This window comes from Muntiacus reevesi, chromosome X (genome assembly GCF_963930625.1).
Source record: "Muntiacus reevesi chromosome X, mMunRee1.1, whole genome shotgun sequence".
In the NCBI taxonomy this organism is placed as follows: Eukaryota; Metazoa; Chordata; class Mammalia; order Artiodactyla; family Cervidae; genus Muntiacus; species Muntiacus reevesi.
The window spans coordinates 143,114,753-143,139,088 of NC_089271.1; the positions used below are offsets into that span (position 1 = coordinate 143,114,753).

At 37.3% G+C, this 24,336-nt stretch overlaps 2 protein-coding genes across 5 annotated transcripts in view; one reads left to right on the forward strand and one right to left on the reverse strand.

The window, feature by feature from the left end:
• DNAAF6 (dynein axonemal assembly factor 6) overlaps positions 1-18,258 on the reverse strand; it is a 44,789-nt gene extending 26,531 nt beyond the window's left edge. Inside the window, exons 1-5 of one of the 2 annotated variants that reach the window (XM_065916532.1) lie at positions 18,177-18,258; positions 11,905-12,057; positions 7,209-7,281; positions 4,701-4,806; positions 539-635 (exon numbers count right to left, since the gene is read on the reverse strand). In XM_065916532.1, the coding sequence (XP_065772604.1) occupies positions 539-635; positions 4,701-4,806; positions 7,209-7,281; positions 11,905-12,054 (426 nt within the window). In that variant the 5' untranslated portion in view covers positions 12,055-12,057; positions 18,177-18,258. Of the gene's footprint in view, positions 1-538; positions 636-4,700; positions 4,807-7,208; positions 7,282-11,901; positions 12,058-18,176 lie in introns of both variants that reach the window. The other variant, XM_065916531.1, reaches the window with a different exon arrangement.
• A 161-nt stretch (positions 18,259-18,419) lies between these two features.
• Positions 18,420-24,336, forward strand: part of NUP62CL (nucleoporin 62 C-terminal like) — an 83,331-nt gene continuing 77,414 nt past the window's right edge. For all 3 annotated transcript variants that reach the window (XM_065915413.1, XM_065915415.1, XM_065915414.1), the window contains exon 1: positions 18,420-18,559. The gene's annotated coding sequence lies outside the window, so the exon portion shown is untranslated. The remainder of the gene's footprint in view (positions 18,560-24,336) is intronic.

Below are 24,336 nucleotides of genomic sequence, written 5' to 3' on the forward strand. Positions count from 1 at the left end.
GTGTTTATCTTTCTGGCTTACTTCACTCTGTATAATAGGCTCCAGTTTCATTGGATGTCTTTTTAGAGTGTTAAATCGGTAGTTCAGATCCAAAGTTTAAGGGGAAAAAAATTCCCTTTTACATTTCCTAATGTAAGCTGAGTCATTAAAAGATACAGATATAAGAGATAAGCCAGATTCAGGGAAGGAAACATTTCATTCTGATTGACTGTCAACTCATCAGAAATTAATAACCAATCAGATGGTATGAATAGGACAGAACTAGGATGAAAGAAAACTCAGTGCAGATTGGGTGGTGTTATTAGGCTAGAAATAGTGTGTTATATCATATGATTCTATTTATTTGTAAATCTTATCCACATGTGTAAACTTATTTTATTTTGTACATGTTTATCAATTTAAAACAAACAGTCTATTCTATTATTCCCTTAGTGCCTCAAACATAGCAACCACTATTTTTAAAGGGCTTACAGCCTTGCATAACAGTCAATTTAACTATAATGGTCATATGGAAAATGGGGAACGGGGAGAGGCTTACCACTAGATCCTTGCAACATGCAGTTGACGCATCCTTTCTGGTCAATCCTAGGAACATATCTTCTGTTCCCACCTGTTGTTTGAATACAATTTCATATCTGAAAAAAAGCCAGTGATACAGAGACTCAAATGAAAGAGCAATTTCCTGTCACAGAGCAGAAAACTAAAAACTTATAAGGACATGTTCTTACAAAACATAAAAGGACAAAATAAGTAAAGCACTTTCAGTTTTTCAGGCATGTAGCACAACTTAAAGAAAATAGAAATCAGAAATTTAGTCAAAAATACCTAAAACTGTAAAGCAGGATTTATGTTGTATATACTTAATTGTCTAAAAATAAAACTTAACTGTTTCAGAGCTATACAAACAGTAAAAGTAGAAGAAAAAAAGAAGGTTCTTTCCTGGAAAACAATGGCTCAGAAGAATAGTGGACCCATAATCCAGGGTTTCATGGGCAGAAAGAAACCTTCTGCCAAATTTAAGCCACAGATTAGAGTGAAAAAAAATCCAGGTTTAGTATTCTTTCTGTCATTAGCTGTGTGATCTTGGTCAAATCCCAAACTCATGTGGTCTCAGCTTCTGGATTTGTACAATTTATGGAAAGGGGTAGGTTTGAACTAAATGATCTGTATTGTCTTTTCCACCTCAAAAATTCTAAAGTAGAAACACTGATCATGTAGACAGCACAGCTACAACTATAGTGTTTAGAATCTATAGAATCCTTAGTTCAAGGAATGATTTTCCTGGTATTTTACATCACACAAGACAATCCACAAATCTTTCCTAGGCTCCAAATTTGGGACCCTAGGGATACAGTGGTTTATAGAAACCCAGCCATAAATGAAACCTATCTTTTTAGATGGAATGAAGTAAGTAAACATTTACAAATAATCTTGTCTGTTTAATTCTACTCTAATGAAGAAATGGCAAATCTCTGGATAGAAGACTAAAAGACAACACTGAACTTCTGATCACTTGCAAACCAGAATACCCAAGAATGAAAGAGGGATTTCTCTGAGTTGGAATAGGACTAAGAGTAAACAGCATTTTGAGATGGAACACTTTTTTTCTTAATAGACTATAACAGCTCCCAGATATTTACACAGATGAAGCCAGGTTAAAACAAAACAGAAAGATATTGATCTACATGCCCTGGACTCCCACATGGATTTGCTCTAGCTGTTGCCTTTCCCCTCATCTCCAGATGCAATTTTCCAACTGCCTTCTATATATATTTGCCTGAAGGTCCCACGGCACCTCACAATCCACACAACCAAAATCAAACTCCCACCGCTTCTACTTCACTACATTCCCAATTGCAGTTAATGGCTTCACTCTTCACCCAGTCACCCAAGCAAGTAATCTCAGCACCATCTTTGATGTTTTCCTCTTATTCATCATATCTAATCAAATGCCAAATCTTCCTTCAAATATCTCTCAGATAAAGACCCTTATATTTCTCTCTAAGGTCAGTGACTTAGCTCAGCTCCTTACTATTTTTATTTGGTAACTTGTGATTCTTCTTTTGTGATCTGCCTGTTCCCATTCTCTATCCATTTTGTTCTTTATCAATTAGGACATTTTGAAATGTATTTGCATAAGGTAGAAAATAAAGATGAAAAAATCTTGTAAAGCAGTTATCTTCATATCTTGACTGGAGTTCTTGTTCATTTGAAGTTTTGAGGGATATTCTTTCAACAGAACATCAAACATCAGGATGAAAAGCAAAAATTTACTCAGATTTGGAGCTTGTCACAGATGGCTGTTTGACATTCACTAAACTATATGACTCATCTCACACGCTAGTAAAGTAATGCTCAAAATTCTCCAAGCCAGGCTTCAGCAATACATGAGCCGTGAACATCCAGATGTTCAAGCTGGTTTTAGAAAAGGCAGAGGAACCAGAGATCAAATTGTCAACATCTGCTGGATCATCAAAAAAGCAAGAGAGTTCCAGAAAAACATCTATTTCTACTTTATTAACTATGCCAAAGCCTTTGACTGTGTGGATCACAACAAACTGTGGAAAATTCTCAGAGATGGGAATACCAGACCACCTGACCTACCTCTTGAGAAACCTATATTCAGGTCAGGAAGCAACAGTTAGAATTGGACATGGAACAACAGACTGGTTCCAAATAGGAAAAGGAGTACATCAAGGCTGTATATTGTCATTCTGCTTATTTAACTTATATGCAGAGTACATCATGAGAAACGCTGGGCTGGAAGAAGCACAAGCTGGAATCAAGATTGCTGGGAGAAATATCAATAACCTTAGATATGCAGATGACACCACCCTTATGGAAGAGAGTGAAGAGGAACTAAAAAGCCTCTTGATGAAAGTGGAAGAGGAGAGTGAAAAAGTTGGCTTAAAGCTCAACATTCAGAAAACTAAGATCATGGCATCTGGTCCCATCACTTCATGGCAAATAGATGGGGAAACAGTGGAAACAGTGTCAGACTTAATTTTTTGGGGCTCCAAAATCACTGCAGATGGTGATTGCAGCCATGAAATGGAAAGACACTTACTCCTTGGAAGGAAAGTTTTGACCAACTTAGATAGCATACTAAAAAGCAGAGACATTACTTTGCCAACAAAGGTCCATCTAGTCAAGGCTATGGTTTTTCCAGTGGTCATGTATGGATGTGAGAGTTGGACTGTGAAGAAAGCTGAGTGCCAAAAAATTGATGCTTTTGAACTGTGGTGTTGGAGAAGACTTTTGAGAGTCCCTTGGACTGCAAGGAGATCCAACCAGTCCATCCTAAAGGAGATCAGTCCTGGGTGTTCATTGGAAGGACTGATGCTGAAGCTGAAACTCCAGTACTTTGGTCACCTCATGCGAAGAGTTGACTCATTGGAAAAGACCCTGATGCTGGGAGGGACTGGGGGCAGGAGGAGAAGGGGACGACAGAGGATGAGATGGCTGGATGGCATCACCGACTCGATGGACATGAGTTTGAGTAAACTCCAGGGATTGGTGATGAACAGGGAGGCCTGGAGAGCTGTGGTTCATGGGGTCGCAAAGAGTCAGACAGGACTGAGCGACTGAACTGAACTGAACTGAACTGAAACTATATGACAAATGAATGATTTAATTCTTACCTTTCACAGGAATGTGTGGGCACTGTATAAACATAACCTGGGATTCACTCCCTTGATATTTAAGATGCAGACAGAAATGTTTTAAAATCCCCTTTGATTTCTCTATTTATGAGATTTACTGTTTTTTAAACATTGTTTATTTGAAAGTTGACTACATTTTTCCAGTTAATTATCTGCAGCCTCCCACTGCTTCTATTTTCAGAACTGAGGTAGAAGATAGAAGCATAGCTTTTTTTTTTAATATTGGACACAGTTTTGCAGTTGGAATTAGAAAATTTCTCAGATCACTTACCATAGAAGTTTTCAATAAATTCTAAAGTACATTATAATTCAATAAGTATTGCCTTTGTTTTTCAAGCTAAATATTCAACCAAGATTTTATTTTAAAATACATATATTTAAAGCTTGGTGTATTTAATCATTAATTCCAATGATGTATGTAAACATACTTTAATTCTTAAAAGAAAGAGTGATTTCATTTATTAGTATGCAAGGCTTTTGTGATAATTCTAAAATTCATATTTATGATTCCCATTGAAAAGGCTAGAAAGCAAGCCTTTAATCCTGCCTGCAAAATATACTAAACACCATACTAAAGTAAGTAGTAAATAAGTCCAGGTAACAGCAGATAATTGGTGGGAGAACATAGTATTTTACTCAGATTATGGAACATTGAGTAATTAAAAGCAGGTCTTTGACACAAAAACATGGCATAACAATTTAGTTTGTATGAATACTTGTAATTTAACGGGCTGGTTTTACCCACTGGTACTTACACACTGTACAACTAAATGATACTAAATATAAATTTATAATGGAAGTGACTGTATTTTTCATCTTTTGCTAGATAATAACTGAAAGAAAGGTATTAGGTTTTATTATTCATTTCTGCTCTAAAAGGAAGAAAAATAATCAATTACACATGCCTTCTGTGTGTCACCATAGTTTTATCTTTTAAGTGGTAGAAATTACTTTGTGAATCTTATCAAAAATAGAACAGTATTAGATGACACATCTAACTTAAACTCCCAAACATGTTCCTGACTTCATTTGACTTACTCTGGTGTGTCTCTAACATCCCACGTATCGTGATGCTCTGCTCCTTCTGAAACTTCCTCTGGATTCCAGATTTCCTCACAATTTTCACTACGAGTTTGAGGGATGACTGTGAAGAAAGAGGAGATAAAGCTGAAACTCCTGCCCCTTTTACCCCTTGAAATTCCTCCTGTCTTTCTTTACGTTAAGTTTGGGATCACTGAAGTGAAACATTTTCTATTTGTAATCGCTAGTTTGTTTTTTGGTCAAAGGAAGCTAAATTAGTAACAATTGACTTAAAGTTTTTAATTAACACACAATCAATACATTGAAGAGTTGTAATAATACATGTAGAAAATTTGGAAAAGATATATAAGCAAAAAAGAAGAAAATAAAATAATCTACAATCCAACCACTCATAGATAGTCAATGATAGCATTCTGGTGTATATCTTCCTAGTCTCTCTCTGTACATGTGTGCATATATATATCTACAAATATATATATACACACATATATGTGTATATACACATATAGAACATATGATATAGAAATATTTTGTACATAAAATAACATTGAATATAAAATATATTATATATAAAATGTATATATAATATATTGCACAACATATATGCAAAGAAATATTACACTGTTTTTCAAAAACAAATAGGATCATATGTAAAATATTTTTACATTAAAGGACAAACCAAATATGCAACCAAGATGATTTGGGTAGAAATATTTTATCTTGTACTAAGCTATATTATTGAAGGCAGGAGAAGGGGACAACAGAGGATGAGATGGTTGGATGGCATCACCAACTCAATGGACATGAGTTTGAGCAAGCTCCGGGAGTTGGTGATGGACAGGGTAGCCTGGCATGCTGTAGTCCATGGGGTCGCAAAGAGTTAGACACAACTGAGTGACTGAACTGAAGTCTTATTATATAAAAGCCCTTCAATACCTTCTCCATGCAAGTCTGACATAATTCTTTAAAAATTCTATCAGTGAAAGAAATTGAAAACAGTTGAGACAATGATCATTTTTAATTCAGTATTATCCTCATGTAGACATGAGCTCTAAAGAAAATCTCTCTTACTTGTCTTTTATATCAAACTGAGTATGTGCCTGGGTTTCTACATGTCATATTCGAATGTTTAAAGGTAAATAAGCATGCAAAATCTTAGCTTGAATTTGTTCCAACTATTGGGACAGCAAATGGCAACCCACATTAGGTGCAGAACAGTATTTTGAGTCTTTCAAGCATTCCCAGAAATGTACCTGATTGTCAGGTTTGCAATTCTGCCAGTTCTTTTGAAATGACCTGTGTCTATCTAACATGGGCTTTGTAAAGCATAATTACAATTTTATATATAAAGTTTTATGTATGACTTTTTGTTCTCAGAATTTCAGGATTATTAGACATAACATTATAAGAAATATAGGCAGCACAGAAATACATCCAAATTTGAACTAGTCTTCTATGAAGTGAATATCTCTTGAATAAGACAAATATACTCTTGAGTATGTAGAATAATAACTACCGAAATTTAAAAATTGTCCACTCAGACATCATTTTAGTCATTATTTTTTTTTTCATTTTAGTCATTATTTTAACCATTTTTCCAGACAAAATTTTTCACAATTACCTAAATACTTCATTTCCTTTCCCAGTCCACCCTCTGGTAACTGTAATCATGACCAATAGAATTAGAACTTTCTAGATTTTTAAAGTTGTGTAAAATGTTCAACTCTGTGAAAATGTACAAGCCAAAACACAAGTAAAACATCCAAAAAATACTTATTCTAGTTTATTGGACCCATGACTTTATAAGTCACCCCAAGGGCCTTAATTTATGTTTTTTAACATTAGATGAAATCTTGTAGTTGTTTGTTTTATTGTGTTTTCCAGAAGACTATTAGTTCAAAGGGGGCAATGACTCTAGTTTGATCTCCGTTGTAGTCTCAGAGATGACCATACTACTTGGTACATAATAGGCTCTCAACAAATATTTATTTAATGAATTAATGAATGAATTCTGTGAAACTGCCAGAATATAGCAGCATAGAAGGTGAAGAAGCTAAGCATCTTGGTAAGTAAGAGTTAGTCGCTCAGTCATGCCCGACTCTTTGCAATCCCATGGACTGCAGCCCACCAGGCTCCTCTGTTCATGAGATTTTCCAGGCAAGGATACTGGAGAGGGTTGCCATTAACTAGACCCTAAATAATAATTAAAAAAAAAGTTCTCTAAACACATGGATTTTCTTTTTTTCCCATCTCAGGAAATATGCCCCAAAATGTGAATAACTCAAGGCAAATTAACTTCAATTACTAGAAAAACAACTTACCTGCAACATAGGGTAAAAACTGCATCTTTATATGTAAATAGCTGTTCATCATCCCCACAATTATTTGAGTTCATCTTTGATAAGTGCTAGTGTTAGCATTACTCTCCCTATAATTTTGCTCCCAAAGAAGAGAGTATGCTGATTATATTGATCTATATGCTATACTTCTTATAGTATAACTTACCTTTAAGCTCTTCTCTTTTTGGTGGTCCAATATTTCCAGGTCCCATGGCTCCCATTGTTGGTGAACTATTTGACTGGAGGAGAAGAAAAAAGTCCAGTGTTCTATAATTACTACTTGTATAACTTATATGACCAGTAATACTTTAAATTTGATAAGTTTTCCAGATACAATTTCATTGAGCTACCCAGTTTAATTATCCATTGTTGTTATACAACCAAGAGACAGATATCAAGTATTATTTTGAATGTGTTTTCCTTGTCCTTTCAAAAAGCATTTGGTTTAACAGACCCTATGGCAGAATTGATCTTTGATCAGACTAAATCCCCAGTTCCAGCCCAGTGAATCATGTGTTTCTGGGGATAGGGGAATGAGCCACATTCATCTCTTTGAAGATTATAACCAAGCGTTAGTATAAGAACATGGATTTTGGATTTTGGCAGTTGTCTGGTCTAGTTAGATGGGGAACAGAAGGGTGGGTAGGCTTTATAGAAATGAAAACAAACAACTAAATAGAGTCGAACTATTTAGACATCAAACAACTCATTTAAAAGTCTTAATGGACCGGGATGGGGAATACGTGTAACTCTATGGCTGATTCATATCAATGTATGACAAAACCCATTGAAAAATAAAAAAGAAAAAAAAAGAAAAAAAAGTCTTAATAGCTTTTACTTCTTTCCACCGTGGGTATGAAATACTTCGTCTCACCACCTCATGACACTAAATGAGTGAATTTAAACAGCAACCCCAAAGTAACAGTGTCAAACACATGATGAACCACTTCAGTCTTCATGCAAATTGAGATTTACTTTGCCATCTTCTGCACAAGCATACATACCCCCCAACACACAGCTTACAGGACTGCCTCTGGCTCACCAGCAGAATAGTTTTTTTTTTTTTCAACTAAGTATAACACACATTCAGTTCAGTTCAGTCGCTCAGTCGTGTCTGAATCTTTGCGACCCCATGGACTGCAGCACGCCAGGCTTCCCTGTCCGTCACCAGCTCCCAGAGCTTATTCAAACTCATGTCCATCCAGTTGGTGATGCCATACAACCATCTCATCCTCTGTCATCCCCTTCTCCTCCTGCTTTCAATCCTTCCCAGCATCAGGGTCTTTTCCAAGAGTCAGTTCTTCACATCAAGTGACCAAAGTATTGGAGTTTCAGCTACGGCATCAGTCCTTCCAATGAATATTCAGGACTGATTTCCCTTAGGATGGACTGGTTGAATCTCCTTGCAATCCAAGGGACTCTCAAAAGTCTTCTCCAACACCACAGTTCAAAAGCATCAATTCTTCGGCTCTCAGCTTTCCTTATAGTCCAGCTCTCAAATCCAAACATGACTACTGGAAAAACCATAGCTTTGACTAGATGGATCTTTGTTGGCAAAGTAATGTCTCTGCTTTTTAATATGCTGTCTAGGTTGGTCATAGCTTTTCTTCCAAGGAGCAAGTGTCTTTTAATTTCATGACTTCAGTCACCATCTGCAGTGATTTGGAGCCCCAAAACGTAACGTCTCTCACTGTTTCCATTATTTCCCCATCTATTTGCCATAACACACATTACACCTTCAATATACTGGCAACCACTTCATTGGTCCTTCTCAGGAGTTCTTCAGTATTTCAAGAAAATCCCAATTTTTTACTAATCTGATGTCAGATTCTCTAACTCCAATTCACTCCATTGCTGGCAGTGGAAAACGTCTTATCACTTGGCCCTGGCCAACCAGCGCCTCTAACTCTCCCTTTCCAGGATCCTGCCCTTATCTCCCAAGATTTCAGACAAGTACAAAAGTTAAAATGTCCTGTTTGGGCAAGAGAAATAGGGTCTGTCCTTGAAAGCTGGTGGAAAATCTCACCTGTCTTTATTATACTAAATTATTCCAACAGCTGTAGGTTATTAGTTATAAATTAATCTATAACATTTCAACAGTTTCTCAGGCAGTAACTATTCCTTTCCAGAAAGTTGCTTGAAAAGTGCTATGTCTGTGGTTAAGGTGGTGTTGTTTAGTTGCTAAATTGTGTCTGATTCTTTGTGATCCCATGGACTGTAGCCCGCCAGGCTCTGTCCATGGGATTCTCTAGGCAAGAATACTGGAGTAGGTTGCCATTTCCTCCTCCAGGGGATCTTCCTGACCCAGGGATTGAACCCACATCTCTTGTGTCTCCTGCATTGCAGGCAGATTCTTTACTACTAAGCCACCAGGGAAACCCTTAAGGTGTTACAGGCATTTTAATGTGCAACTCCCAAGATAATATTCTGTACATTTTTTTCTTTTAAATCACTGAAGTCATATAAAATTGCAGTGCTTTTCTTAAGTTATTAATCACCAGAATACTAATAATACTAACAGTCGATCAGGGTAAAGGATTTTTTGGAACATGAGGGTCTCTTGTTTTGTTGAGTGTTTCCTTCCATAGCAAATAAAAATCCATAGAAATAAACACTTGAACATTCCTGACAAAAATTGGTATGCCCTCTATGAACACTGATGATTGGATCAGTATATCAGAACAGAGGGGAGTTTCAGTTGATTAACATAATAAAAATAAATAATTAAAAATAAAATTTTCACGTGAAAAGATGGATCAGGATAATAAAAAACAGTAAAACCATCTGGCAATTGTTTCTGTAAGATTATCATTTCAGCCTCTACTATGAATCTACATCCAATTATCTGAGCAATTTATCATTGTAATTCATGCCACCCTGCAATATGTAAGAGAGTTAGAACATCCCTGTGCAAAGTGGTGAACCTTATTTCCCAAGGTCTTAAAATCCCTTGTGAGTTTAAAAGATAACAGACATATTCTTTCCCAATCTCCTATATTCTTAGCAATTCATGGTGAGGATAGTGTAAATAAACCAACGTGTATGCAACAGTTCTAAATGCTGTTTACAGTAAGTATATTTTCAAAAACACATCACTCTTGTAATCATTCTGCAGTTCCCAAGATTAATGCATGTTAAAAAATGAAGAGCCATTTCTCTCCTGGAAAATTTAATAGTTCATTAGAAACATTAATTATTCTCCTACTGTTCTGATACTCCAATTCTACATCCTCTAATAATATCTGTACTGTGGCGTCTGAATGACCAGTTATCTAAAATATTGCTTATAACCCAGATATACAGAATTGTACATTATTATAGTAATTTTCCTCTATAAATTTTACAATTTGGTAAAATGATTCTAGTCTCTTTATTCTCATAGGCACTCATCTTTCCCCTGAAAATGCCTCTAGTTACAAATAAACATCACCATGCATAAATGCCAAAGGAAACAGGCTTTGTAACCAGAATAAATTCTTATCTCTGAATCTGTTCCAGTTACAAGTTCCATCTCACTTTATTCAAGATCACTATTTCTCAAGCACTGGCTATACTTTTTCTATATGGCATAACCTTACCTTTCCCAGGATGTACCACTCTATTTCAGCTAAGGTAGCAAAAATGAGTTTGCCTTCCCAACTTATTGGTATATTGCTCTTAACTTTTTCTTCTGGGTCTTATTTGTTGTCTATCTTCAATGCTGTTACTAATGAGATTCTTTCTTTGGCCTCTACTAAGAATTTTCCCTGACTAAAACTTCTTGGTTACTAATTCTGGCTCCAAGCCAATTTAGTTCCCCTCCTCTACAAATTTTATTTCCATCTGCAAGTCTTACTTGCCCTGTTCCACCTAACTTCTTCCTGGAGGGTAGAAGCTCAATCCAGTGTCAACTTGAACCACTGAATTGGCTGCCTATTTAGATTATACTACTTGTTTTTCCACACTATGGGAAAAAAGAATTTGGGGAGGAGAAAATTGATATGTATGGTCATGGGAGATGGTTTATTCATGGTAAACTGACCATGATAACAAAGAACATTAAAATAATTTAAAGCAAATTGATATATTCTGCTATACTAGGAGATTTCTGCCTTCAAACAAATTTTGTGTGCCTTCACACTGGCAGTCTGATAGTCAAAGTTTGCCAATGTCCACAGAGATGGAGAATGGAGAGCAAGGGGTTACACGGAAGTATTTTGAGTATTCTAAGCATACTGACAGTGAGTGTGAAAAAGTCAAAGGTCAATTCATGCAACTCTCCTACCCAAAATGAATCCCATCTTGCTGCTGCAAGACTCCCTGAGGTTCCCTTTCCTGACCCCAAATGCTATTTGGCTAACTAGATTCCGCAGCTCTATTTGAGCATGCAGCCGGAAGCCAATTTTAATAGGCTGAAGCTAGTTTGTCCCATTATTTGGCTCAAAATGTTTTCTGTTCTGCTTTCATGTGTAGACAAATAAAAAAAATTAAGGGTTTTGGAGGCTTAATTAATACTGCCTAATTAAAATTATTTGTTTTATAGAAATATTGTCTAGGCTTAAAAATCCTAGCTACCACTCTTTGCATTGGTTGTCAAGCATTCTCTGGCCATAAATATAAATGACAAACAAAATGTGGCTATTGCTACCATAGTTACAGAACTATTTTCCTATTCAGTGTTCAGGTAGTTTAGAAAAAATATAATTATGTTTGCTAGAAATGTACTAGAGGTTATACTCTCATGCATAATGAGTCCTGCAACCTCCTGTGAATGTATTAGATGACACAGCCCTGCTCCCACAGCAAGGTTGGAACAAGTTGTTCAAAGACAGTTTCACGAGTTAGTGTGATCAGAACTAATTCATCTGTAAGTATACGACCACCTGTTCAGATTCAAAGTCATCCTCTTCAGGATAAAGTAGCTTAGAGAGAGCCTGTAATGCTGAAACTGAAGAAATTGTTTCAATTGCCATATTTTCAAATTCCATATTTTCTGTTTCCATATTTTCACTTTCTGCATTTTCAGATTCCATATTCTGAGGAAGAAGATAATCAGAAAGAGGTATTTTAGTTTTCTATTTTATTTAAGACATGAAGATTTTTCTAAATTGTCCTATCTCCCTTCTTTCCCTGGGTCGCTCCATGATCTCTTATTCCTCCTTGAAAATCCTTGTAAACGCCTTCAAATATATATATTGTGCTGATTCACAGAGACTCACAGACTCACAGGGCAGCAAGTAGACAAAAGTATTCAACTTGCTTTATTAAAACTTCATGCTTAATCTAACAAGCATTTCTTGAGCACCTACGTAGTGGTTCTCAGGTTTTAGTGTGCTTAAGAATCACTGGGGAGTTAACTAAAAATGCACGTTCTTAAACTCTACCTCTAGAGAAAGGGTATGTCAGTGTCATGTAGAATGTACATCATTATTTAGAAATGTACTTATATAGACTACCTTTTTACCTTGTCTCTTTTATGCTGTCTAAGCTGTATATTCTATTTAGTGAACTGAAAAGGATGTTTGCTGGGGTGAATGTCTCAAGGAAAGTTATTCATTTCACACTTTTGCCTCAGGCAGCCCCGTACTTTCTGTTATTTAAAATTTTAATCAACCCTTGATGATGTCTCGCATTATGCAGCTGTTTGAGGCCTCTAGTGAGTTGGTTCATTAACTTTAGTGAAAGTTCATGGAAACAAATTGCTTTCTCTTGATTATAATAGTGATACTGTATATGTCTATTGTGGAACTTTTAGGAAATAATACATTAAAAGTAGAAATAAGAAAATCACAAATACCTGTACTCCTACCAACCAGACATCAGTCTTTAAAATACTCTCTACCATTGTATTTAGAGTAGGAGTTCAGGATTTTTAAAAATCTTGAAAGTGTCAGACTCTAATGAAAAACCTGAATAAAGACTGTAGAATTAGGCTTATTATTAGTGATTTGGGCATAAATATAATAGGAATCTTTTCTACATTTCTGATATTTTTCAAACATTATTCTATAAAATTAATTCATAGAAAAAATTTCTTTAGTGCTTATATTAAATGACCCATTAAAATGTTTCCATTGTGCATAGAAAAGTAATATAAAAGGATTCTCAAAAGACTGCTGGCACAATCTCCTGTCAAAATCAATCTGCATGTAATGGCAGTTTACAAATCTATTGTTTTACTCTTATGTTTTACCATTATTATGACTTTCTTTTTTTAACAGGAAAACTGATCTGAATGTTTATTGGAGATGTCAAGGGTATGAAACAAATGTTAAATAACTCTGTACATCTTGCATAGAGGCAAGTATATCACAGTGGTTAAGAGTAAGGGCTTTGGAGTCATGCTGCCTAGGTATGTATCTATCATTTACTTCCTATTCTGCGACCCTGGACACATCATTTAATCTCTCTATACCTCATTTTCCTTATCTATAAAATAGGGATGATAATAATGCTACTTCATAGGTTGTTACAAGCATTACGTAGCTTAATACACATAAAAGAGCTGGGAAAAGTGCCTGGCACATAGCAAGTACTCAACACATGTTAGCTATTATTGGTTCTTAAAAAATTTAATTTTGCTGGGCATGAATATCATTTCTAATAATGATGTCAAATAACTTAATGATAAAACTCATTACACTGAAAACTCATTAAACTGGAAAAGGTGAAATAAGAGGCAATAAAACAATCTTCTCTCACAATATGGTCTGGTAGTCTGCTATGGGAATGAATAATTGACACATTAAATTAAATGAAGAGGCTCCTGTTTATATTTTTAAAGACCTAGCTGATTATGTGTTCATTAAATATTTACTTAACATTAAAAGCAAAAAGTTTACTGAAACATTTTCTACCTTAGATAATGAAAGAGAAAAAATGGGTCCAGATATCAGATGCAATGATATGAGTGGTATTTTGAGTTGATATTGTACAATGAGACTTTTAAAAAACAAATATAGCAGAAATTGCTTTATTATTCCAGCATTATCTACCTCACAGTATTGTTGTGATGGCTATATTATGCAATGTGGGTGAAAGAGTTTGCTAAAATACGAAAAACTTTCTAAAAATATTATTATTTGGTACATAGTGCCAGCAACACAGGTACACAATGATGAAGATTGTTAGAGATCAACAGTGGGCTGGTGAGAGAGGAAGAAACTGGAACCAGTAGAGCTAACCCAGAAGAAGGGCATTCAGAAGTCCCAAATACAGCATCTGAGATAGCAATCAGAACTGCTATTCATGCATGCTCATTAGCTTGGCAGTGACATGGTAGCGAGAGTTTCAGCACATGAACAGTGTTTCAGCAGAAAGGTTGAATAGCCATGGTTACAGCGAGGTCTATTTAGGTAAAGCAGGACCCTGGTCCACAGGTGGGAGTACAGGAGGCAGAGTGGAGTTCTTGAGGTGGGAGTTGGCAGTCAGAGAAAGGTTCAGAATATGGTAGGGTTCAACATCACAGCTAGAAAAGAGAAGAGGAACCAGACACTCCATCAGAGGCTTTCTAATGTGCCAGGACAGGTTATGAAGGAAAGCTGCGGTTCATTAGATGCACTGGATACTGTATTTAGGAAAAGCAGATTAATTCTAAATGCACATCTGGCCTTGTTCTCATTTGGTGAGAGACAAAGCAGTGTGGGCAATGGGAAGGTACACCTGGAAGTTGCGTGTCTTCAGTAACTAGAGCCAGCATGTAGTCAGCAGTTGGTGAAGACTGAACAAAGCATGATTAAATTCACACAAAAGTTGATTTCCTAGTCATCTTGGAAGGTTATACATTGATGGAAATTATGCTATCAATGCTCAAAGTATTTTGGAATTGCCTTCATATGTATTACCAAAAAAACAGTTGTCATTATGGTATCACTCAGTTTGATTACACATCAGATTTGTCTCCAAGTGATTTCTAGCTATATCTAGATATCACATCTACTTTCAAACTATGAAGATCTGATACTTTGAGGATATTCAAAAGAATGAGCTACAAGCCTTAAGGCGATTCTAAGAGTAGTTTCAAAAGTAATTTGAGCAATAACAACAGCATTATAATAAGTGGATAGTCTCCCAAAGTGACTGCTTTGAAGGGAATACCACTCCTTGGGATGTAATACAAATTACAATAATTTATAATAATGCTTTTTATATCTGAAGTATATTAGGAATCGAACTTCTTAAATTCCAAATTATGCTGTCATAGAATGGCATAGATTCATACTTAGATAGATTGAAGTGGAAATATCATAAAAAGTTGGTATGCCAGCAAAAATAATTTTTACCATAGCAACTATAATAATCACCTATAAGCACAAAATAATAAACCATGACAAGCTTCTCGATATTGTATTCCAACAAACAAAAGAATCAGCAATATTAATCAAAGAACTCAAAGTGTCTAAAGAGAAAAACAAGAATTTGAATTGTCAGAAAACTATATTCTAAGTTCAATGAAAGTGAAGATTCTACTAGCTTTTTTAGAAGTCTAACAAATCAAGAATAATTCATTAAAACTACTAAAAACCTACTGTAATTCATTTGACACAAATAGATCACATTGGAAAAATTAGAGCAATATACCTTTTTATGAGTTATGCACTGTTATTTATTTGTAGGACTATCTTTTATTTGTAAATTTGATATAAAGTTCATTTTGAGCCTGGCAATCAAGGATCTTCAGGATATAACCCCAGCCTAATTTTCTGCCCTTCCCTCCTATTATTCTCCTACATGTAATCTGCATTCTGTTAAAAACTGAACTTCTAATTAAACATACCCTATAACCTCCTGCCTTTGTACTTTGGAATGCATTCTTCCTTTTGCTTACAGTACTGAGAGTACAGTGATTTTTCTGATATTGCCACTTAAACAGGCCAGGAATAAATTTAAGGCCAGTAGGAATTTCATTTTAAATATATATTGCTAAATGTTTTCTTTGAGGTTTGGTTATATAGAAAATAAATTTTCTAGATTCCCCCCCCCCCCTTTTGTTTTCTCTCACTCTCTTTTGCTGGCCAGTTCCAGTGGCAGAGTTTTCTAGACAGTACCTTTCATTTTTCCCACACTGACTTGAAACCTTAGGGCCTTCACAGGTAATGGAGGGGGATCTCTCTTGGTACTAAAGGGGCAAATGCTTCAGGATCAGCTCTTTAACCAAAATATTGGAGCCATTTAGGGACTAAACAAGATCAATTAGGATTACTCCCGACTGATAGTACTGAAACAATAAAATCAATAACATGAGATTAAGTCAGACTGTAGTTAAGAGGACTGGGATCATACTTCCTTTTTATTTTTACCTTTTATTTCTTTTTATTTTTACAGTGTCAATAGGAACGGCTCTCTGACTTGAACTAACTGGAGGAAAGTCTAGGTTAAATGGGTGAAAACTCTGAATTATGCACTATTCAAAAAGAAATGATATCTTATTGATTCAAGTTTATATAGCAAATAAAATTAGAATAATAAAGGCTTACCAAATATTATCATTTGGAAACTTGTTTAATAGGTAAACACATATCCCCATGTAGAGTACTGACTGTTTACAGCTGAATGATTTGAAAGTATTAAAAATTCATTTACTCTCTTAAAATTGGCATATCTTCTGCAACTTTATTTACATAGTGCCTTATTTAACAATTCCTGTATTAAAATTCTTCCAAAACCACAAACGTAAACATCATCGCTGCCTATGTCTGAGTTAAATTATAATGTACTGGTTAACTGAGTTTTTTTTCCTTACATTTTTGACAACTATACACATCAATGCTTCCCTATTTTCGTTTTCCTTCTTTTTTGGCTGCACCATGCATGTGCATGCTTTAGGAACTTCCCAACCAGTGATGGAACTGGTGACCCCTTCCGTGAGAGCATGGAATTTTAACCACTGAAACACCAGAGAAGTCCTTCCATGACTATTAAAACTAATTCATTTTGACTTTGTTTTTAAAATACCAAGAATGATTTTCCTATTTTATGTCTCTAACTTTCACTGCCATCAAGTGTACTAAGTCATAAGTAACTATGGGGACTTAACAGAGTTTTAATTACAATTTTAAAATATTTAATGAAAGATGATTTTTGAAAGTACCTGGGATATTTCATAAACGTAAAGGTCAAGAAATGAGCCGCTTGATTTAGTATTTCCTATATCCATTATTTTTTATTTTAGCCAAACTTAAAACACTTGCCAATAATTCGTGTTGTTGTTTCTGTCCCATTCCCATACTCCACCTTTATCTGAAAAGTTGAGATGGCTCATTGTCCTTTAGTACTTTTAAATTTTCTCCCAAAGTCAACAGGTCTGTTTTATTCATTTCTTCAGGAAATAGTCTCTGTTCTGAATCAAAGCTCTTAGGAGAAATGACCCCTAACTCTCGGCTCAAACTCTATTCTCTACCCTCACTCAGATTTTATTTTCTGTCACAGTCTGTTACCTTTTGATGTGAACAGTTCAACAACAATATAATACTATCTCAATCAGCCCTTGGTCAGTAGCAGGTTTGGTAGGTACAAGTAGTCATTTACACACCACGCTCCAGACCCCCAAGTGTCGTCTGACCGCTTCTCACTCAACTGATCTGACTAACATCCCTCAGAGCTCTCAGGCCCAGCATTCACATTCCCTCACACAGGGCATTGTCCACGTAGCAAGGGACAGTCTGAACAGCGAAATACCCCCTAAAAATATATCGCAACCAAGCATGCTGGTCCAAGATAAATCATGCCTATACGTGTAAAACAAAAAGTACACCGGCTGCTCCAACTTGGAGCACCCAGATCTACCTACAACGAAAAAGTTTTCACTCTCAGATTAGCGATACTCTCAGATTAAGTGCGTGTGAGTGTCTAAAGAAGTGGGTAAGGCGTCACAGACTCACTTTGGCCTTCTAACATTCGAGAAGCAACCATCCCTTGTCTAGTAAAACTGGCTCATCTCACTCACATTCTAATAGACTGAGTTATATTAAAGCTGAATCCTGCTTCTAGCACCAAAGGCTGCGGGATTTAGAACAAGACTATTTTATCTGCAACTTGTGGCGTTTGCGGGGTATCTCTCAGAGCCGTTAGTATTTAGAGTCCTCCCTAGTTTCTCAGATAGCTAAGGTATCTGAGGACCTCTTCTTTTCCCCTCCTAAGGGTCAGGTTTCCTCACCTGCGTCACTTTTGGGATGCCTCTCTTGGCTCCGAAAATAAAGCGGAGAGCTCTGCGTCGCTCTGTTGCCTGGGTAACAACTTTGTTTCCCAACTCCCCCAACCCCCACCTCCGGGTTCCCGCTTGACTTTGCTGGCCAATCATAGAGGAGTCTTCTTTGAACCCTCACGGGAATCAACCAATCGGAGCTTGTGCCAGTTGGGGTCCGTGACCGCCCTTTCTAATTAACTAGGTCGACCCTTTTAAGCTTCGGTCTCAGTGAGCTTCGCTCCAAAGGGGACGCGGCCACTTTGGAGACCGGTTTTTTCCGGCCCCAGAAGGCCCCGACCTCGCCTCTCTCGTAGTCTCGGCCGCCTCACGATTTACTTCGAAGTGCCACCAGGGTAAGTTTGCGGGGTTTCGTTTGTTCCGGCCATCAGCCAGTTCCCTCGTTACTTTTTTCCTGAGCGTGAATTCTAGGTCGGACTGCTTGTTCTCCCGCCGATCTGGAGCACGGTGGGAAGGGTGGGCTCGGTGGCCCGGGGGTTGAGGAGATTTTGCTGCGGCTTCACTCGAGCTCTCCACGCCCCGCTTCTGCCCGGTGTTAGAGAGGCGTGTTGTGGTAACATCCCGACTTACCGTTTGTGTGTTTGTGTGTATGGGTGTGTAGGGTGGGATCGCCCCTCCTGTGGTGTGCAAGCCTTCGGGATCCGGAGCCCCAATGGGGAGCGCTTCTTCTGCTGCCGTGTGGCTACTAGAGGACAGGAGCTACGTGTTGGTCCCACTCCTGGGAAAGTCGCCGGACTCGGTACCCCGCGTTTCCCGCCTTGGAGTGGAGAAACGCAGGCGCTCCGCGGGTTTGTCGCTGCTTTACTATCGGAGTGTTTACCCTTCCTCTAGAGGGTCCTTTGTGACCCTCGTTTCTCCATAATCCTGTGGTTTGTTTGGCTTAATAAATATTTGGAGTGTTCAGAACCGATCGGCTGTGTTCGCTAGTGGGTCACTTCATACAGTATTTGTGTGTTGTAAGTGAGGAGAGAGATAGGGCGGCTTTAATGGATGGTTACTGTTGGTTTTCCAGGGCTTGGAATTCAGTTATAAATTAACTAAATTGTTTTCCTTCTTTCAGCTCTCTGGTGAAGAGAATAGTAAAGCTTGAGTAATATGTCTATTCTACTTGCTATTATTACCACAGTAAACAAAAAGCGAACGTAGAACATTTAAGTTTTGGCTAAACTTTTGGCTTTTTGGCCAAATTACCTATACCGTAATTCCCTTTATTACTGTAGGTGATCAGAGTTGAAGTGTATTAAATATTACTTCTCTCAGATACTTGTGGAGCTTAAGTTATGTAAGATATGCTGTCTCTTCTTTCTTGATTGCTTTTATCTTTCTTGTTCTCCCGCCGACCCGGAGCAGGGGGACTGAAGGGTAGGCTCGGTGGCCCGGGGGCTGAGGAGATTTTGCTGCGGTTTCACACGCTCTCCCCACGCCCCCTTTCTGCCCGGTGTTAACACACCCGTGTTGTGGAATTCTGGATAATTCTCTGAAACTTCCAATTTTACGTGTGTGTGTGTGTATATATATATATGTGTGTGTGTGTGTGTGTGTGTATATATATATTATATATATAATATGTATATTTAAATGTGGACCACTACCCACTAATGAATTGCCATTCACAGTTTGAAAACTCTGGTCTTAGATCATTGGTTTTCAAACTTGTGTGTGTTTAGGAATCACTTAGCATGTTTGTTACAAATGCCGGTTTTCCTAACTTACTACAGGAACTGGTTCTGTCCCTCTGTGGTGGGCTCCCCCCTAAAGGTGGTTCATATAGCAAATATAAAGTTCTAGGCAAGGTACCAGATGCACAAATATTTAATAAATAATAGTTTTCTTCTTGGGAAACAAATGCTATTTATATTTAGGGCTATAACTGTCTCTTCATTCTGCCCCTGCAAGGTTGAATCCATCAGTTCAGTTCAGTCGCTTAGTCGTGTCTGGCTCTTTGCTACTCCATGAACTGCAGCATGCTAGGCTTCCCTGCCCATCAGCAACTCCCGGAACTTGGAAATTATTCAAATTCATGTCCATCCAGTCAGTGATGCCATGCATCTATCTCATCCTCTGTCGTCCCCTTTTCCTCCTGCCCTCAATCTTTCCCAGCATCAGGGTCTTTTCCAAGAGTCAGTTCTTCCCATCAAGTGGCCAAAGTATTGGAGTTTCAGCTACAGTATCAGTCCTTCCAATGAATATTCAGGACTGATTTCCTTTAGGATGAACTGGTTGGATCTCCTTGCAGTCCAAGGGACTCTAAAGAGTCTTCTCCAACACCACTGTTCAAAAGCATCAATTCTTCAGCGCTCAGCTTTCTTTATAGTCCAACTCTCACATCCATACATGACTACTGGAAAATCCATAGCTTTGACTAGACGGACCTTTGTTGGCAAAGTGATGTCTCTGCTTTTTAATATGCTGTCTAGGTTGGTCATAACTTTTCTTCCAAGGAGCAAGTGTCTTTTAATTTCATGGCTGCAGTCACCATCTGCAGTGATTTTGGAGCCCCAAAAAACAAAGTCTCTCACTATTTCCATTGTTTGCCCATCTACTTGCCATGAAGTCATGGGACCGACATCATGATCTGAGTTTTCTGAATGTTGAGTTTTAAGCCAACTTTTTCACTCTCCCCTTTCACTTTCATCAAGAGGCTCTTTAGTTCTTCTTTACTTTCTGCCATAAGGGTGGTGTCATCTGCAAATCTGAGGTTATTGATATTTCTCCCGGCAGTCTTGATTCCAGCTTGTGCTTCATCCAGCCCAGCATTTCTCATGATGTACACTGCACAGAAGTTAAATAAGCAGGGTGACAATATACAGCCTTGACGTACTCCTTTCCCAATTTGGAACCAGTCTGTTGTTCCCTGTCCAGTTCTAACTGTTACTTCTTGATCTGCATACAGATTTCTCAGGAGGCAGGTCAGGTGGTCTAGTATCCCCATTTCTTTAAGAATTTTCCACAGTTTGTTGTGATCCACACAGTCAAAGGCTTTGGCATAGTCAATAAAACAGAAGTAGATGTTTTTCTGGAACTCTCTTGCTTTTTCAATGATCCAATGGATGTTCGCAGTTTGATCTCTGGTTCCTCTGCCTTTTCTAAATCTAGCTTGAACATTTGAAGTTTACAGTTCACATACAGTCGAAGCCTGGCTTGGAGAATTTTGAGCATTACTTCGCTAGCCTGTGAGCTGAGTGCAATTGTGCAGTAGTTTGGACCTTCTTTGGCATTGTCTTTCTTTGGGATTGAAATGAAAACTGACCTTTTCCAGTCCCGTGGCCACTGCTGAGTTTTCCCAATTTGCTGGCATATTAAGTGCAGCACTTTTACAGCATCATCTTTTAGAATTTGAAATAGCTCAACTGGAATTCCATCACCTCCACTAGCTTTGTTTATAGTGATGCTTCCTAAGACCCACTCAACTTCGCACTCCAGGATGTCTGGCTCTAAGTGAGTGATCATACCATCGTGGTTATCTGGGTCATGAAGATCTTTTTTGTATAGTTCTTCTGTATATTCTTGCCACATCTTATTATCTTCTGCTTCTGTTAGGTTCAAACCTTTTCTGTCCTTTATTGCGCCCATTTTTGCCTTAATTGTTCCCTTGGTGTCTCTGATTTTCTGGAAGTGATCTCTGGTCTTTCCCATTCTATTGTTTTCCTCTATTTCTTTGCATTGATCACTTCAGGAAGACTTTCTTATCTCTCCTTGCTATTCTTTGTAACTCTGCATTCAAATGGGTATATCTTTCCTTTTCTCCCTTGCCTTTTGCATCTTTTCTTTTCTCAGCTATTTGTAAGGCCTTCTCAGACAACCATTTTGGCCTTTTGCATTTCTTTATCTTGGGGATGGTCTTGATCACTGTCTCTTGTACAGTGTCAGAAACCTCCATCCATAGTTCTTCAGGCACTCTGTCTATCAGATCCAATCCCTTGAATCTATTTGTCACTTCCATTGTATAATCGTAAGGGATATGATTTAGGTCATACCTGAATGGCCTACTGGTTTTCCCTACTTTCTTCAATTTAAGTCTGGATTTGGCAATAAGGAGTTCATGATCTGAGCCACAATCAGCTCCTGGTCTTTTTTTTGCTGACTGTATAGATCTTTTCCATCTTTGGCTGTAAAGAATATAATCAGTCTGATTTCGGTATTGACCATCTGGTGACATCCATGTGTAGTCTTCTCTTGTGTTGTTGGAAGAGGGTGTTGGCTATGACCAGTGCGTTCTCTTTCAAAACTGTTAGCCTTTGACCTGCTTCGTTTTATACTCCAAGGCCAAATTTGCCTGTTACTCCAGGCATCTCTTGACTTCCTACTTTTGCATTCCAGTCCCCTATTATGAAAAGGACATCCTTTTTGGGTGTTAGTTCTATAAGGTCTTGTATGTCTTCATTGAACTGTTCAACTTCAGCTTCTTCAGCATTACTGATCGAGGCATAGACTTGATATATATACATACTATGATATTGAATGGTTTGCCTTGGAAATGAACAGAGATCATTCTGTCGTTTTTGAGATTGCATCCAAGTATTGCATTTTGGACTCCTTTATTGACTATGATGGCTACTCCATTTCTTCTAAGGGATTCTTGCCCACAGTAGTAGATGTAGTGGTCATCTGTTAAATTCACCCATTCCAGTCCATTTGAGTTCACTGATTTCTAAAATGTCGTTGTTTACTCTTGCCACTCCTGTTTGACCCCTTCCAATTTGCCTTGATTCATGGACCTAACATTCCAGGTTCCTATGCAATATTGCTCCTTACAGCATCGGACTTTACTTCTGTCACCAGTCACATCCACACCTGGGCATTGTTTTTGCTTTGGCTGTTTCTCTTCATTCTTTCTGGAGTTATTTCTCCACTGATCTCCAGTAACATATTGGGCACCTACTGACCTGGGGAGTTCATCTTTCAGTGTTCTATCTTTTTGCCTTTTCATACTGTTCATGGGGTTCTCAAGGCAAGAATCCTGAAGTGGTTTGCCATTTCCTTCTCCAGTGGACCACGTTTTGTCAGAACTCTCCACCATAACCCGTCCATTTGGGTGGCCCTACATGTCATGACATGGTTGAATCCGTGCTAAGGGCTATTTTCTTTAGGGTTGGAGAGCTAGGAAGGTTGGAGATCCATCCTGTATCTGAGGTGAATCTTCAAGCACTTCACTTCCATAGAGGATTCCGTAAATACAAAAACTTAGTGGTTGAGGAACATAAAGGTTAGAGGAGTTCAGAGACTTTCTCCGAGTCACATTGTCAGTGAGTGGATCTCAAGAGATGGAGCTCACTTGATTAAGTTTAATATCCTCATCCATCTTGCCTTGTTAGCAGGTCAGATGTAGAGGTAGCTGTTGAAAACAAGAAGTTTCCCAAGCTTGCCTATCCCAGAAACAGAGGCAATAGAATTTCTGGCTTTGACTACAAGTTTGATCTTAAAGAAGGGAAACTTGAGAGATCCAAAATATCAAAAAGACAACTAAATATTTCTTGAGTTATAGGTGTGACAAAGGGATACAGCTTAGCTAATTCTTTTATAATATATAATCTGTTCTAAAACACTAATTAAATAATTTATTAAACCAGAATTAGAAGAAATTAAAGATGAAAGATTTCCCTCAATTCTGTTACCTATAGAAAACTGATATTTCTGTTTCTCTCCTATTTTACCCAAATGTATTGATTTTTTTTGCATGATCTTAATCCCTGTTTATATAATGCTTTGTTCCTTTTATTGTTAATCAACTATATGCCAATAAAAATTAATTAAATAAAAATTTTAAATTATATAACATATATATAACTCACATAAATACTAAAATGTGAAGTGGTTTTTTTATTTTTCACAGTTATTTCCATAACACAGAAATATTCAAAAATGCTATCTTGCCATTTAATATGTACAATCTTCATAGGCTTCTCCCAGTGAATTTATTGCACAGTCCAGGAATAAAGCTTAAAATAGAAAATCACTTAGGGGTAATAAAATCTAAATTAACTAAAAAAAACCAGTTATTTTTATTACTGTAAGGTAGTCCTTATATAACTATGCCACTTAAAAATTCCACTGTTGTTAGACATTTAGGTATACAAATGTTCATGTAAATTATACAAATATTGTATGATTC